This window comes from Schistocerca nitens, chromosome 8 (genome assembly GCF_023898315.1).
Source record: "Schistocerca nitens isolate TAMUIC-IGC-003100 chromosome 8, iqSchNite1.1, whole genome shotgun sequence".
NCBI lineage: Eukaryota > Metazoa > Arthropoda > Insecta > Orthoptera > Acrididae > Schistocerca > Schistocerca nitens.
Genome location: NC_064621.1, coordinates 59,259,343 through 59,277,240, shown reverse-complemented (window position 1 = coordinate 59,277,240; position 17,898 = coordinate 59,259,343). Strand labels below are relative to the sequence as shown.

Sequence of the window (17,898 nt, the reverse complement as noted above, 5' to 3'; positions counted from 1 at the left end):
TACCAGTTCAGTTTAGAGCAAGAGGGGCGCATATCAGCCAAACAGCTTGTGCAACATGTCGCTCAGTGCAGGGAAAGATAAAGGCAAATAACGATCATTTTGAGCACCTCTGTGCCAAGTGTCATTGCAGCCTTAACTTTGTTATGTGTTGTTTTCTTTCTGATCAGGTGGAGAGCTCATTCCAAGAGGGAACCAAGGGTAGTCCCAGTGGATTGGATACTGAGGGCACGAGACAAGTGGGTAAGGGGTTGATCGAGCAGTGGTTGTCCAGTAAGGAATTTTTACGTTTTGTTTCATGTCATGGTTTTAAGGGGCACTAGACCACATTTAAGTTTTCTAATAGTAAGAAAATATGTCATAGGAGCCAACCCAAACAAGTTGAGAGATAGTTAGGGGTCGACCCAGGGACCGGGTCTTTCTGAAGAGGGGAATAATGTAGCAGCACCACCGTTTCAGATAGGGAAAGTTAGTTTTGTGCAATAATCTGAGCACAAGTTACAGCCAGGTGTCGGATTGCAGTGAGTTACGCATACCAACAGTTGCGAAGTAGAATAGAGGCCACAGGGCCGTCAAATTTCTGAAAGAGTACACACAGCAGTTTTGCATGTTGCAAATCACAGGCAGAAGGGGACCACTGGCCAACCTACTGTGTTACGAGTACGTGACGCGAAGTGGTGCATATGGCAAAACAGAGGTGCACACCCGTGTATAAATAGGTGCCGTTTTCTAACGAGATTCATTCAAGTGTGGCAGCTCTCCTGGATGGCGGGGTGTGTCACACCGCCAGCTACATGCAACAGCAGATGGGGCACCAATGTTCCAGTCCACAGTGGGTCGCTGGTTCGCCTCTTTGAGGCCAACGAGGGGTCTGTAGCCAGCCAGCAGCAGGCCACTCCACGGCTCACTACTGCGGGCAGTCGTTCTGGCTTCCAACACACGCCGGAGGCATCCCGAGGCGAGGACCGCAGATTCAGATGCCAGATCACAGGCACTTCTTGTTGCTGTGATCTCAGCCACGTCGGTGAGGGAACACAGCGTGGGCCATCTTGCAGTTGTCAGTGGGCCACTCTGTGGCTCCTCAGAGTGGCGCTGAGGTGACGAGGACGGGGATAGCAGAGTCAGCAGATGGCGCATCCTGATGCCATCAGAACTCCACGGCCAAGGCCGGCTCAACACAGTATTGCATTGCACGGGCCGCTGGGGGGCTTCCTCAGCTTTGCGGGGCCCTGTGACGCAGACCGAGGTGTGTGAGGGCACTGTGGTTGGAAACAATAAATCATTTGGTAAGCTCAGACGAGCCTTAATATTGTGCCTTCTACCCCTTCCTGCTACATTTGGTCATCCTGATTTATTCGGTGGCAGGAGCTCTGACTACAATTTTTAATATATTGCTTCATTAATAAATATAGAACTGTCTGCCCTCAAACCAAAAAGTTTCACAGAATAAATTAATAAATAGCAATAATAATTCTGTTGTAGTTAGTTCTGAGACTGTTCCAGTGCTAGTGTGATCCTTTGTCACTTGGTCGATTTATTAAAAACAGGTTTGTATGTTCAGTATGGCTAATTAAGAAAACTGCACACACCAAGTACTGACAATTCTCAATTCTCATACACACTTGCCACCCTTTTACATCAGAAGATGCTTATTCCCACATCCCACAGGCCACATATATGAAAATGAGCAGTCATTTTTGAATGCAGAAGATCTCACACACATGTAAAGATTAACAGTATTCTCTTCATATAGCTTGCTCTCCTATCAGATGACAAATAATCACACTACAATTCTCTCTCTGCCCCCTCTCCTTCACAATACTCTCCTATGTAATGTCTCTATCTATCCTTTGTCACTCCCACTGGCAATTGCCTTTTCACACATTCACAGATCGTGGGCAAGAGAGCTCATCTGCGAGACCTGTTCCTTATACTCAGAAGCAGGTTCCCTTGTAAAAGCAACTGTGTCATAACTTTCATTTTCATGACCACAAGTCAGTCATATATTAGCCATTGCCAATGTCTGTTTCATGCAAGCATGTTGTTCAGTAATATACAGTTAACTTCAACAACTGCCTTCAACAACTGCTTCATAATTCACAACCTGCAAGTCGTCGTCCACACTGGCACTACTTTCACAACAATCTCTGACCACTGCAGTTAGATTGTAACACTGGGAGTATTTTCTGTGTATTTAAGTAGTTCTGTGAAAATATCCCTTTACTCCTTCATGTAGTCTTTGAAGAAGTAAATGCAGAAATAAAAATGAGGAGGAGGAAGAGGATATTCAGACTATCCAATTTCATACCTTTTATAATTTCTAGTAGCCCTATTTTGTAAGCAGAATAAAACAGCAATGAAGAAATGTCTCCTCCATAAAACCTACACTTAAACTGCAGTTAATTAGACTTATGTTTAATTCTACAGCCTAGCCTCCAAATAAGTAGCTGTAACGATAATCAAGTGTTATCAACAGAGTTCACCTCTGCCACTGTCAGGTGGTAAATGACAGCCATAGCCTTGCTGCTATACAGCTGCAGTGCTGGCTGTGAAGTCACTGGTGCTCATTTCCTCACCAAATATGGCAGTGATTTTGTCCCGTGTCCGTTGCACCCACTTCACCAACATGATGGCCAGGTTCCAAGCTATGCTGAGACGCAAACCACGACCCTTACTGTTGGTGTTTTCAGATATTTTTATTCCTACGTCTTTTATAATGCTATCTCAGGATCTGTTTGTCCTCATGACGACAGAAGTTTCATCGAAGATAATCCTGGGCTGATTTTCTGAATCATGTTCTGCCATGGCTGACTTTTTAAGATAGCATAGGGGTAAACACCTCATATTCCACCTGGATTTGCTCTACAGTGTGTACTGTTTGCCTGACAGAAATGACAGTGACATGGTATCTTTTACACTCCTGGCATTCTGAGCCCTAGATCATACTTCACAGTCCTCATTAGCTGTCATATTTTGCTGTGGGCCTGAACACTGATGAACTGCTCTCTCTCTTCAGGGGCTGGCTAATCTTTCTTGATACAGTGTCGCAGAAAGGCAAAAATGCACGTTTCTTGCTACCTTCTTTAGTGGTATTTCCCTGTGCATATCACCATAAATGGCATGTGATGCTTGGCGACTACTGTGGCCGTTTTCCTGGAAGAATCTTCGGATATGGTTTAGTTCTAGTGGTACTGGCAGATGATGTGTCATTGATGTAACAATAAAAGCAACTTGGCTTAGTTGGATCCGTGTCAAAGGTGATGTCTTTAAATTCACCTCTTTGTCCCACTGTAAAAACCACTAAGTCCCCAACTTATAGACTGGAAAAATATTTGGCTAGCCTCCTTACACCTTATATGGGTCACTGTGTACATCACATCAAAAACACCAATGAGTTTATCAGTTGAATTATGCATCTTTGTTTTGGGGAAAGTGAAATAACAGTCAGCTTTGATGTGGTCTCTCTATTTATGTGCATTCCTGTCAGAGACTGTATAGAGCTCTTCTCCTACTTGTTTGATAGTATGATTGTGATATTGTTTAAGCACACATTGACACTGTCATATTTCTTATATGGTGGCATGAACAGGGAGAGTTCTCAAAACACTTGGATGGCATTCACAACCACATCAGGTTTATGTAGAGATAGATGCATTTCTTGACATCCTTGTTCAACAAAAACTCAATGGGCACCTCAGCCACAGTGTCTACAGGAAACCCATACACAGAGATTGGTATCTGCACTCTGAGCCACCACCATCTGACATATGTAGCATTACAAACACCATCATACATCATGCTAAAGTCATCCAAGACACAGAAAACCTGCCACTAGAACTAAGTCACATCTGAAAAGTCTTCTGGGCAAATGGCTACAGTCACTGCCATGTATCACAGCCCATTTCTGGCGATATGCACAGGGAAACTCCACCAAAGAAGAGAGCATGAAATGTGCTTTTTTGTCTTTCTGTTGCATAGTGTCGAGAAAGATCAGCAGACAGCTGAAGACAGACAACAGTTTATTAGTATTCAGACCCCCACCAAGAACATGACAGTTAATGAGGCCTGTGAAGGAGACCTAGGGCTCAGAACACCATAGGAGATACTATGTCAGTGTGGCTGCTACAATGTCAAGCAAACATTACAGACTGCAGAAGAAGTCAGATGCAACATGAGGCGCTTATGCCTATGTTATCAGGAAAAATCAGCCTTGGCAGAACACACTTTAGAAGATCGAAACTGGATTATCTTCGACAAAACTTCTGTCGTCATGAGGACAGAAAGATTCTGGGATAGCATCATAAAAGAAGCTACAGAAATAAAAATATCTGAAAACACCATCTCAGCTCAGCCTGGTACTTGGCCATCACAACTGCAAGTCAATGATAGTCATTCAACTCTTGACAATGGCTGAGGAGAGCTCAATTAAAAGCTCATGGGATTTTACCACTTCCTTTAAATTTTTAATACCCCTAATACAGTGCTTTGGGAAACTTATTTTGAAGAGCAATTTTAGAAAGATATCTGAGGAACACCATATCCAATCTGTCAATAAAACTGACAGTCCTCTTAAGTTTCACTTTCCTAAATCACTCCATACAATTCGAATAATTGTCGGTATGGTCCGAGGAAAAAGGCCAAAGGAAATTCATTTATCAGCCAACAGAGCTAGTGCTTATTCACTAGTGGTTGAAATAGTGACAGGAATCTAAGCTCCAAGTCACTGTGTGCTACTCCCATTACCACCTTCCAGTAATGGAAAGGCACTAGAAAGCTATGGAGCAAAATCCCATACAATGACTGTGTTTGTGCACACAAATTACCCAATAAATTCTCACATAGTTACAGAAATATAAAGATTTTTAAAAGAATGAAACCAGAGCTTTGGAAAGCTCATTCTGAAGACTAATGTCACAGAGATCTGAGGAGTATCCTATAAAACTGTAGTAAGTAAAATCACCAACTGTTCTTTCTGCATTACAGAAAGAAGACTGAAGGTCGACAACTTATTGGGAATCCTCAGTGGATGTCTTAATGGCAGTTTTACTTCCCAGTGACAATTCTGATGAGACAGAACTGCAACTAGGAAATCCTTACTGAAACAATAAAGAGCAATTTTGATTTGTTCACAAAGTATCTTCAACAATAAAGAAAATGTGATAGGTCCAAACGCAATTCATGTTAAGTTTACTACAAGTCTCTACCAATTACATAATTCACAATTTGCAGTACTCATCTCACTGTAGTGCAGGATTTCTTCCACAGGAAGCAAACCCAGGTAAATATTCTTAAGAAAAGGGAAGACTCAAGCTCTTATAGGTCATTAAGATTTTGAACTGAATAAGGAAAAATATAATACAAGCTATTGCATGGCATGTGAAAGAGTACAAAAATCTCTTAGGATTTAGAGAAGATAAACGTAACTAAGGATACCGTACCTCAATTGTTAAAACTGGCCAACATTTGATTGGACGAGTTATAAAATTGGTGTAATGGTACAGGCAGCCTCCAATAGCCTGCCTCATGGTCAAGACTGAGGCAAATAGTGCATCAAAAAAGACACTCTGACTGATGACTGTAAGTGTATTATGTCCAAATTTGAATTTTGGAAAAGTGATAAAAAACTTATAATGGAGGAATTTGCGCATGGTGTTATATGCAGACCATCTTTCAGGGCCATAAGCTTAGAAACACTGTTAAAGAATGAATATGGTGAATCCAAGAATAGTGCTTGATGGGAATTCCACAATCATGTGGGATGTCACAACAGCCCTGCATAGCGTGTGTTTAGGAAATAAAATAGCCACAAGAGCTGTTTAACATTCCACGGGAAAACTGTTACAAATATTAAAAAATGTCTCGTTAATCAGCTCTAAACATCACACACAAAATTGCAACAGTTATCTCATGATAAGTTTTATCTGCCCTAAGAACCAAAGAATATACCAAAGCAGTTTCAGCTAGCTCTCTCTTGGAGAACAAGGAAAGAAAAGTTAGCTTAAACAAACCATAAATTTATATGAATGTGGCCTAGATCTTCTAAACAAACAGTGCTGGTTATCAGTAGAAAAAAAGGATAGAAGGAGACATCAGAGCAAACATACAAATAAAAAAAAAAAATGTAGCCGGAGAGAAATAAAGATGCAGGACCACATTAATTGCAGTTGAATTTACTAGCAGAATGTGACAATGGAACAAGCAGCAAGACACTGTACGTTATTGTGAAATATACATAAACTGGTCGAGTGTGGATGTGGGAAATGGAAATTAATCTTCCAGGAAAATGCCTCTGACAAAAAATTAATCTAATGTAGAAGGCGACAAATTTTAAATGGTACCTATGATTTCCTTAACAGAATGACAATAAACTTTAAGACTGTGTGAATTAACTCCCGAAGGAAGTCGTCATGGGCTGTAGTTGCTCATGTTCTCCAACTCTTTAACCCCTTGTAAAAAGTTGGAGAATGTGAGCTATTACAGCTTTATGATTCCTAAAGCTGCTCTTTCTAACATATAGCAGAGGGATACCAAATTTTTTTAGAGGCAAAGAAGGACACACATGAAAAGCAACTTCAATGCCAGCAGGAGAGCTGAACACATCTTTGTATAAGATGGAAATGTAAGAGCAAAAAATTGCTTAGTTATTCCAAATACAGAGCAAACACTATAGACTTTCACTTAATAATTTTGCAGATTCCACAAATGCCTGTACCAGTGCAAGAGTGTGCAATTCAGACCTTAAGTATTTGCAAAACATATACAGGATGGCTATATGTTTACAACCACATAACAGTAGTATTATCTTTTGTACAGTAATACATGAACATTGTGTACACTTAGCTTTTTTCTGATTGATGATGAAGTATATTGTTTTGTAAAATATGAAGAAAGGAAAGAACAGCTTAACCTTAATGACACTTGCCAGACAAGAAGCACAAAGCAAGGGAAAGAAAAAGCTGTGTTCTGTAAGGGTATCATCACTAAGCAGTTAATAATAATAATAATAATAATAAATTGCCTATAAATATCTAGGATACAGACAAAAAAATAGGAATAGATACCCAGATTTAAAATTTTTAACAGAACAACGACTAGCTGATCAGATCCGTGTAATAATCAAAAATAACAGGATACCCCAGTCAAAACTAGAAAACATCAAACAACAAATACTGGAACAAAATAATGTGCAATCAGAAGAAGAAGAAAATGCAGTAATGGACTCAAACATCCCAGAGCAAACAAACAAAGAACAACACGCATCAATTAAACAGTCAGAGGAAAACGAAATCTTAAGACAGCCACCAGAACAAGCACAAATAGAACACGAAGTGACACACATGTTAGATATAGAAGAAAAATTTCAGCTCACATATATAGAATACAAAGACACAAATACAGACATTAGACCATTCTTGCATAGACCGCCAAATAACCCACAAGTCGAAACAACAATAAAAACTATCAACACAATCATACACAACAAAATAAATGAAAACACAACTATGGAAGAGTTACAACTACTGGTTTATATAGGAGCACTCACTACACTAAATATACGCACTAGGCAGAGATCAGAACCAACCAACACACAGAAGAAACCCACAAAACCAGCATGGCAACACAGGCTACAGATCAGAATAGAAAAACTGAGAAAAGACATCGGACAGCTAACACAATTTATAAGAAATGAAATGTCAGAAAAAAAAAACGAAAAAGGTTAGGTAAAATCTCACAACAAGAAGTGATAGAGCAATTAGATGAAAAGAAGCAGAAATTAGAAGCATTGGCCAAACGACTTAGAAGATACAAAAAAAAGTGAAAATAGAAGGAAACAAAACCAAACATTCAACACAAACCAAACCAAATTTTACCAGACAATAGATAACACACACATTAAAATAGACAATCCACCAAACATAACAGACATGGAACACTTCTGGAGCAACATATGGTCAAACCCGGTACAACATAACAGGCATGTGCGGTGGATACAAGCAGAAACAGATACATACAAGATGATACCACAAATGCCTGAAGTGATAATTTTGCAACATGAAGTCACCCAAGCAATCAATTCTACTCACAATTGGAAAGCCCCTGGAAAAGATAAAATAGCAAATTTCTGGCTAAAGAAATTCACCTCAACACATTCACATCTAACTAAATTATTTAACATATATCTATCATATTTAACATATATCTAAAAACAAAGATGATGTGACTTACCAAATCAAAGTGCTGGCAGGTCGACAGACACACAAACAAACACAAACATACATACAAAATTCAAGCTTTCGCAACAAACTGTTGCCTCATCAGGAAAGAGGGAAGGAGAGGGAAAGACGAAAGGATGTGGGTTTTAAGGGAGAGGGTAAGGAGTCATTCCAATCCCGGGAGTGGAAAGACTTACCTTAGGGGGAAAAAAGGACGGGTATACACTCGCACACACACACACACACACACACACACACACACACACACACACACACACACACACACATATCCATCCACACATATACAGACACAAGCAGACATATTTATTTATTTAACAGTTACATTGCAGACCCATACACATTCCCTGATATACTTACACATGGAATAACTTATCTGAAACCTAAAGATCAAGCAGACACAGCAAACCCAGCTAAATATCGCCCCATAACATGCCTACCAACAATATACAAAATATTAACTTCAGTCATTACACAGAAATTAATGACACATACAACACAGAACAAAATTATAAATGAAGAACAAAAAGGCTGTTGCAAAGGAGCACGAGGATGTAAAGAGCAACTGATAATAGATGCAGAGGTGACATATCAAGCTAAAACTAAACAAAGGTCGCTACACTATGCATACATTGATTACCAAAAAGCTTTTGATAGTGTACCCCACTCATGGTTACTACAAATATTGGAAATATACAAAGTAGATCCTAAATTGATACAGTTCCTAAACATAGTAATGAAAAATTGTAAAACCACACTTAATATCCAAACAAATTCAAATAATATCACATCACAGCCAATACAGATTAAGCGTGGAATATACCAAGGAGACTCATTAAGTCCTTTCTGGTTCTGCCTTGCTCTGAACCCACTATCCAACATGCTAAATAATACAAATTATGGATACAATATTACTGGAACATACCCACACAAAATCACACATCTGCTATACATGGATGATCTAAAACTACTGGCAGCAACAAATCAACAACTCAACCAATTACTAAAGATAACAGAAGTATTCAGCAATGATATAAATATGGCTTTTGGAACAGACAAATGTAAGAAATGTAGCATAGTCAAGGGAAAACACACTAAACAAGAAGATTACATATTGGATAACCACAGCGACTGCATAGAAGCGATGGATAGACAAAGACTAACAAAAATACTGAAAACAGAATTGACAGCAAGAAACAAGACAAAAGCTATAAATACTTATGCTATACCAATATTGACCTACTCATTTGGAGTAGTGAAATGGAGTAACACAGACCTAGAAGCACTCAATACACTTACACGATCACAATGCCACAAATATAGAATACATCACATACATTCAGCAACTGAAGGATTCACATTAAGCAGAAAGGAAGGAGGAAGGGGATTTATCGACATAAAAAACCTACATTATGGACAGGTAGACAATTTAAGAAAATTCTTTCTAGAACGAGCAGAAACTAGCAAAATACACAAAGCAATCACTCATATAAATACATCGACTACACCACTGCAATTTCATAACCACTTCTACAACCCTTTCGACCACATAACATCAACAGATACGAAGAAAGTAAATTGGAAAAAGAAAACACTACATGGCAAGCACCCGTATCATCTAACACAGCCACACATCGATCAAGACGCATCCAACACATGGCTAAGAAAAGGCAATATATACAGTGAGATGGAAGGATTCATGATTGCAAAACAGGATCAAACAATAAACACCAGATATTACAGCAAGCATATTATTAAAGATCCCAATACCACAACAGATAAATGTAGACTTTGCAAACAACAAATAGAAACAGTAGATCACATAACAAGCGGATGTACAATACTAACAAATACAGAATACCCCAGAAGACATGACAATGTAGCAAAAATAATACATCAACAGCTTGCCTTACAACATAAACTTATAAAACAACATGTTCCCACATACAAGTATGCACCACAAAATGTACTGGAGAACGATGAATACAAATTATACTGGAACAGAACCATTATAACAGATAAAACAACACCACATAACAAACCTGACATCATACTCACCAATAAAAAGAAGAAATTAACACAACTAATCGAAACATCCATACCCAATACAACAAATATACAAAAGAAAACAGGAGAAAAAATTGAAAAATACATCCAACTGGCTGAGGAAGTCAAGGACATGTGGCATCAGGATAAAGTTGACATTATACCAATTATACTATCGACTACAGGAGTCATACCACACAATATCCACCAGTACATCAATGCAATACAGCTACATCCAAACTTATATATACAACTACAGATATCTGTAATTATTGACACTTGTTCAATTACCCAAAAGTTCCTAAATGCAATGTAACATATACCGTACAGTTAAAAGGAAGTCACGCTTGATCAAGGTCCGCATCACCTTCCATTTTTAACCAGACATAACGCCTGAGACAAGAAAGAAATAATAATAATAAATAATAAAAATTTTATTATTATTATTATTATTATTTATATTGCTAAGTAAGTAGAACACTTAAATAAAAAGGTGGATATTTGTGAGTGCAGTCAATGTAAAAAAGAATAGAAAAACATTCGTAGTAAAATTACGTTTCCTTCGGTATTGGAAAATTGTAGATCTGTATACTGAACATAAGGGGGAAAATAGTAAACTGCTTTTCCCAGTAAATTTATTATTGCCAACACTCATGTCCCATGCTTCATTATTCTTTTCTGTAATTAACATTTCTCTCCTTTTGCTCTTTTCATTTACAGACTATAATTACAGAGGCAGTGTATGGTAATGTAGCTCATAACTCAGACATCTGATGCTGTAGCTGCATGAATTACACATTGAATCAAATAACAAATTTAAGTTTCATTTGAAGGTAAACAATTATTTTTACATTTTGTTCAGTTGCCCCCCCCCCCCCTCCCCCCCTACACACACACACACACACACACACACACACACACACACACACACACACACACAGAGAGAGAGAGAGAGAGAGAGAGAGAGAGAGAGAGAGAGAAAGAGAGAGAGAGAGAGAGAGTTGCTTTTCACAATATTGTTGTATAGTAGGGTTATCAATAACAAGTAGTTCAATACTTTGCGATTCACAGCTTCAGGTGTGTAGTGATACAAATGATTGACCCATGGAAACTGCTTCACTTAAAAAAAAAAGTTATTTTTTACACTATAATAAAAGTACTTACTTTTATACTGCCTTTGGTCCCAACTATGTAAGCTTCATTTGGAAGAGTTACACGAGCATTTGAACTAAGAACTGCAGTTTTACCACCTTCATATTTTAAAACACAGGCCATGTTCCTGTCACATCCATTTTCATTTAACTCCCCTGCAGCTACAATCTCTTTTGGATGCACAGGTCCAAATATGAATAAAGCAAACTGCAGACAATAAACTCCCAGGTCAAGGATGCTGCCACCCCCAAATTCTCGCAGTCTGAGAACAAGAATTAATTATCAATCAGTTAAATACTTAGTGACAGAAGTGACTTAAATTATTTCAAAATATAGTAAGTAAAAACAACTCCAAGAGCGGAAATTACTATTGCAGCTGATGTTTAAAGACTTATAAGCTACATTTTAAATGTCTGTTTCTAATGCATCTATTGTTTTATTTACTGATCAAATGCTGAAAGTGATATTTAACACTCAAATCAGGCAGGAGATTAGCATCCATTAACCAACAGCCAAAACAGAAGCAGTTACAGCACAGATGTCAGGTGCACACATAAAGCACTAGGGAGAAATTCAATGACTATTGGACTTTTACAAGCATTTAATCACGAGGAGCAATAGACAAGAAGTATATACACTACCTGCCAAAAAAAGGTGATTTCTCAGAAGGCACAGTTATATATCAATGCGACTTTGTATATATACACATCATCGACAGCTGTGCAAATGATTAAGAGCTGCAGTTCTCTATGAAAAGTAGAATGGCCACTGGAGTGCATTAGTGTTGTTACCAGACTGGTCGGGCATATAAGTGGCATAAACAGTATCAGATGTTGAGTGATCACTGTGAAGGACACATATGCTGTGTGCTCGTGTGAGAATGTTATGAGCACCTGACAATGTTGGAAATGGTCCACACCGCCGGTCTCCAGTTGGCTGGCTGGTAAAATTGTGTGATATCCAAATTTGTGGCCTGATGTTCATCTGCATGGGAACATTAAGGAGGTCTGTTCCTTGTCAAGGTTCTGGTTGACCACATCTAAACCCTACAAGGGAAGCTCATCATATTGTGCACCAAGAACATCTTAATTGCTTCACGTCTGTGCCTGCCATCCAAGACCATGTAGTGGATTCTCTGCAACATTTTGTGTCATCCTATACCACTGGTCACATACTAGCCTCAGCCAGACTAGCGCATTACCATCACATGCATAGGCTGTCGTTAAGCCCACAACACAAACAGTTGAGTGTCTGCACCCGGTAGCTGAGTGGTCAGCGCGACAGAATGTCAATCCTAAGGGCCCGGGTTTGATTCCCAGCTGGGTCGGAGATTTTCTCCACTCAGGGACTGGGTGTAGTGTTGTCCTAATCATCAACATTTCATCCCCATCGACGCGCAAGTCGCCGAAGTGGCGTCAAATCGGAAGACTTGCACCCAGTGAACGGTCTATCAGACAGGAGGTCCTAGTCATATGACATTTACATTTAACAGCTGAGTATGGAATAGTGCCGTGACTGGAAAGCACGAACTGCTGGTTGATGGTGTCACATTGCATTCAGGGATGAATCGCTGTTTTGCATATCCTTGATGACCATCATCATGAGTATGGTGGCAATCAGGAGAGAGATCCTATTCTTGCAATGTTTTGCAGAGGTACAGCAGTGATACTCCCGGTGTCACAGTGTGGGAAGCCATCTACTATGACTTCTTGTCACAGCTGGTAGTAACTGAAACAACATTGATGGCACAAAGTGTCACAGGCATCCTGTGTCCTCGTGTGTTGCCTCTCCTGTGACAGCATCGTTGTGCCATGCTCATCCACTCATGACGTGTGCTGCTACAATCTGTCTGCATGACATTGAAGTACTCCAGTGGCCAGTAAGATTCACAGATCTATCTCTGATAGAACATGGGTCAGACCAGCATGGATGTCAACTCTCAGTGCCAGTATCCCAGATATCATGGATCACTTACAACAATTGTTGGCCAGCTTGCCTGAGGAAAGAATATGACCTTATGAGCCCTTCCAAACTGAATCACAGCATGCGTCCCGGACAGAGGATGGGGCAACTATTCTTTCACACATCCTCTCAACCCATGAAGTTTTATTGCCTCCTCCCCTTCTGGGTGCTTCACTTTTCTTTGATGGGCAGTGTATATGTATGCAAAATCACTCAAAAATCTTATCATCTCGAGAAATAATTGCAGTGAGAGATGATATTATTAAAGGAATGATACAATGAACCTGTGAATATTAAAGGTAGATGCATGCTCTGCAACACAAATGAGGATATTGTTCTCTGTTACACTGCACTGTTAATTTGCTGTCTTTCTTCTAGCACCATTGTTTCAGAATTTTGCATATGAGAGAATAACTTCTGTAAATTGTGGGGGGTTCCTGCTATTTACATTTTTTACCCTTACAGTGTTGTCTATTTCTACTCTTTTTTTCCCCCTCCTTCTTCCTCCTCATCCATGCATAACCATGTGGGCTGTGACTCTCCTCTTCCATAATCAAAGCTTGTGTTTTCTATCTTTCACATTTATGTAAGTATGTTCCCTTTCCTGATTTGAGTCTTGCCTTGTCTCCATTTGTAATCTCATTCACTCCTTCCATCACCTCTTACTCAGAACTGCCAGAGGGAGCATTTAGTTTTCAAATGTCATCTGATGCAAATGTTTTACCATTGATCTTCCCACCATCTTGTTCCCATATGTCTCTCCTCACCTGAGAAAGGAAGACGTAGTATACTGCATCAATAACAATGTCATGAGATGGAACATAACATGAATTGGACATGAAAGCAGCAGTGTACTGACACTGCCAGTGTTATTTCCAAAGAAATCATCCCAACATTCTCCTTCAAGTGACCTTTGGGAACAATAAATTTAGCTCTTTGTATACAAATTTTAACCCAGATCTATCAAGAGGTGTTCAGTACCTTACCCATGGTATCATCACATTCAGTTCTGGGGGATTTTTCTGTAAAAACCATAATCAGCCTCTCTGGTAATGCATTAGTGCATGACTCTTTGGTAGAACAATTTCGCATTTGCAAATAAAAACCAGATATTCAGTAGTATTTACTTGTCTTGCCAACTGGTTTTGTTGCTCACAAAACATTCTTAACACAATAAGTTACTGTTCTCATAAAAGACAATAGCGTGCTGGCGAACAACTTTGGAAAAAGATGGTCAAAATATGTTGTCATAAACAAAAGGACAAAAATTAACTTTGGCAATGAAACCAAAACACAGTGAAAACCATAAAAATAGAGAGTTAAATTTAAAGAGAGATTTGCACACAATATTAAAACCAAACCATGAAAACCTGAAAATGGAGAAAGGAGAAATGCACAATACAGGGTCTAACAAAAAGGTATGGTCAGACTTCCATAAAACATTTCTGATACATAGGTAAAAAATATGTTACATGAACATGGGTATGGAAATGCTTTATGTCAATGTTAGAGCTCAGTTTCTATAACGCCTCATCATATTACTCAAGGGAAACACACAAGAGAAGAATGTATTAGCACATTATGAAACACCTTCCTAAAGGAAATGTTCCGTGTTGAATGAACTGCTCACAGAAGTGTACCCGTGCACTAAAATCACTGGCGACACTGCCTGAAAATGCTGTACATGGTATGGATACAGCAGGGGGACAGGGGAGGCGGGTTGAGTGAAAGTGGTAAGTGTAGCCATATGATGGAGAGAATTTAGTGAAGTTATTGTGAGAGGGATCTTACTAAGCTAAGTTTTATAATTTCAAATTAAATTGGTGACTTGTAACACATGATTATTTATCTCATAGGTTTTGAACTGATTTAGTTTTTAAATTTTGTTTGAAAAGAGGAGGACATGGGCTGTGTTCTTTCAAGTAGCTCCTCTCTTGTTGCTGGACAAAGGGACTCTTTGCCCCAAAGCTAGGAAGAAGAAGGGTGATTAGGATGCAAGTTATACAATATGTAAAACATTTACTAATTTTTGCAAATAAGCCCCGATAAACACACATAAGTATCCAATGAAGAATTGCTTCAATTTGGCTCATGAAAATTAATTGAAGGGATGGAAAGCAACTTTTTCAATAAGTATTCTTTATGAAATCCACATCACTCTTTGATCAAAAGTACTCACACACCTAACAGCAAGTGTTAATTTGGGGTGTGTCCACACTTCACCTTTATGACAGCTTGAACTGTTCTGGGGACACTTTCAACGAGGTGTCAAAGTCTTTGGAGGATAATGACAGCCCATTCTTCCTCAAGTACTCAAACAAGAGTAGAGAGTGATGTTAGAGGATGCGGGGGTCTGAGTGATGCCAATGTCCTATCCCAATTCCTCTTGGTACAGGTTGGGACTCGAAGCCTGGGATCCGGTGTGAAGCTGATGTTCTAACTCATCCCAAAGATGCTCCACTGGATTCAGGTCAGCACTCTCTGAGCAGGCTGGTCCATTTGAGGAATGTTACTGTCCACAAACCATTGCTTCACAAATGCTGCTTTATGTCAGCGTGAATTCTCATACCGATATAAACAATCATTGTCTCTGAACTGTTCCTCTACTGAAAGCAGAACATAATGCTGTAAAATGTGTTCATATTCTTCTGCATTTAGCAGTTTCTTAAGTGCAATAAAGGTTTGACCTTAATCATGAAAAACACCCCCATATTGCATAAAATCTTCTCAGTTTTCAAGCCACATCAATTCGAATAAAATTCTCAAGCTTTTGATAGCCATCTCTGCTGTTGTCAGGAATAAATGCAGTGATTGCTGGGGCTGGCACAGTTTTCCGCTTATATAGCAATAATGGGAGCCTCTGGCACCAATTAGAGATGGCCAAAATGAGTCGTGCATGGAAGCTGATTGTGCAGCTCGTAGCAGCACTGGCCTGCCATGGGACTGAGTGACTTCAGGTGATGCAAGGGGCCGGTGCCCCATTTAAAACTGCTGCTCTCTCTCCCTACTACAAGTGTCAAGCATTCATCATCGTTGCTTCCTTTCAGCATCCAAAGCCTGCCCCCCCTGAGTGTGTATCCTGGTCTCTGCTAAAATTGTAGCTGTTCATTCTAATCTCCACTGCCTCTTTTATAACAGAATCCCAGTATGTTGATGCATGAGCCATGACTCTTGTGCTTCCAACTATATTTTGTGTCTGTTTTACAAGCTATGGCCAACTTGTCAAGCTCCCTTCGTTTAATATGTCGCTTGTGCTCAGTACACCACTCTTCAACTGTGCAAACTGTCTGACCTACATAAATGCTGCTGCATTCGCAAGGGACACCATACACACTGGGCATATGAAGAGCTATGTCATCTTTAATCGGGTGCAGCATATCTCTTATCCTGGTGGAGAGCTGAAACACTGGTTTTAGTCAATGTCTTTGCAGTAAACAAACTTCCTGCCCCTTGCACAGTATGGCAGAAAAGCAGCCGGCTTGGCCTCTTTTGCTGATTCACAAGGAGTCCTCCTCTGGTGGCAGCAAAGCATTTCCAATGTCTCTTTTGCTATAATCATTCTCTCTGAACATGTCTCTCATGTGTTGCAATTCAGACTGCTCTGTGTATTAATATGTTCACGAATGATTTCTTGTGTTCAGCATGGTGAAAACTACTGGTGTTCAAGTATTGGTCAGTGTGCATAGGTTTCCCAAACACTGAGTGACCAAGCTGGCCTCCTGCCTTCCACTCAACTAAACGGTAGCCTGCTATCTTTCTCCATCTCAATTGTAAGTTTAATGTTGGGATGGACACTGGTCATGTGATCGACGAACTGCTGCAATGTATTTTCACCATGAGGTCCTATCAGGAAGGTATCAAAAGGAAGCAACAACAAATGTTTGATGCTTGTAGCAGGGTGGGTGTAGCAGTTTCGAACATGGCGCTTGCCTCTCGCACCACCTGACATCACTTGGTTCCATGACAGGCCAAAGCCGCTACACTCTACTCAACCAACTTCCATACACTTACCATTTCAGACTCTGTTTCGGTGCCACAGGCCACTGTTGTGGCTATATAAGCAGAAAACTATGCCAGCCCCAGCAGACAGTGGTTTTACTCCTGACACTGGTGATGGAGATGTCTATCAAATGATAAAGAATTTTATTCGAACTGATGCAGCTTGAAAACTGAGAAGATTTTACTAAAAAATGCCGCGGACACATACCCCCATATGTAACACTTACTTCACCACACAGGACAGCATGTAACTTTCCCCAGGCATTTGCCAACACAAACCCTTAGACTGGAGATTTTTTTAAAACCATTCTCTGCAATGCTCAACAATGCGGTACACAAGGTCTGCCTAGTGTTGTATTGGCTGTGGTTTTTCCTTTGCATTTCCCCTTCACAATCACATCACCAACAGTGGATTTGAGTAGCAGGAGAACAGTTGAAATGTCACAGATGGATTAGTTGCTTAGGTGGCATCCGATGACTAGTCCACATTGGAAGTCACTGAGCATTCTTT

The 17,898-nt window shown here is 39.7% G+C and overlaps 1 protein-coding gene across 2 annotated transcripts in view; it reads right to left on the bottom strand.

Annotated features, from left to right (window-relative positions):
• Positions 1-17,898, bottom strand: part of LOC126198481 (trans-1,2-dihydrobenzene-1,2-diol dehydrogenase-like) — a 115,444-nt gene that overhangs the window by 28,296 nt on the left and 69,250 nt on the right. For both annotated transcript variants that reach the window (XM_049934842.1, XM_049934841.1), the window contains exon 4: positions 11,439-11,688. In XM_049934842.1, coding sequence (XP_049790799.1) covers positions 11,439-11,688 — 250 coding nt within the window. The remainder of the gene's footprint in view (positions 1-11,438; positions 11,689-17,898) is intronic.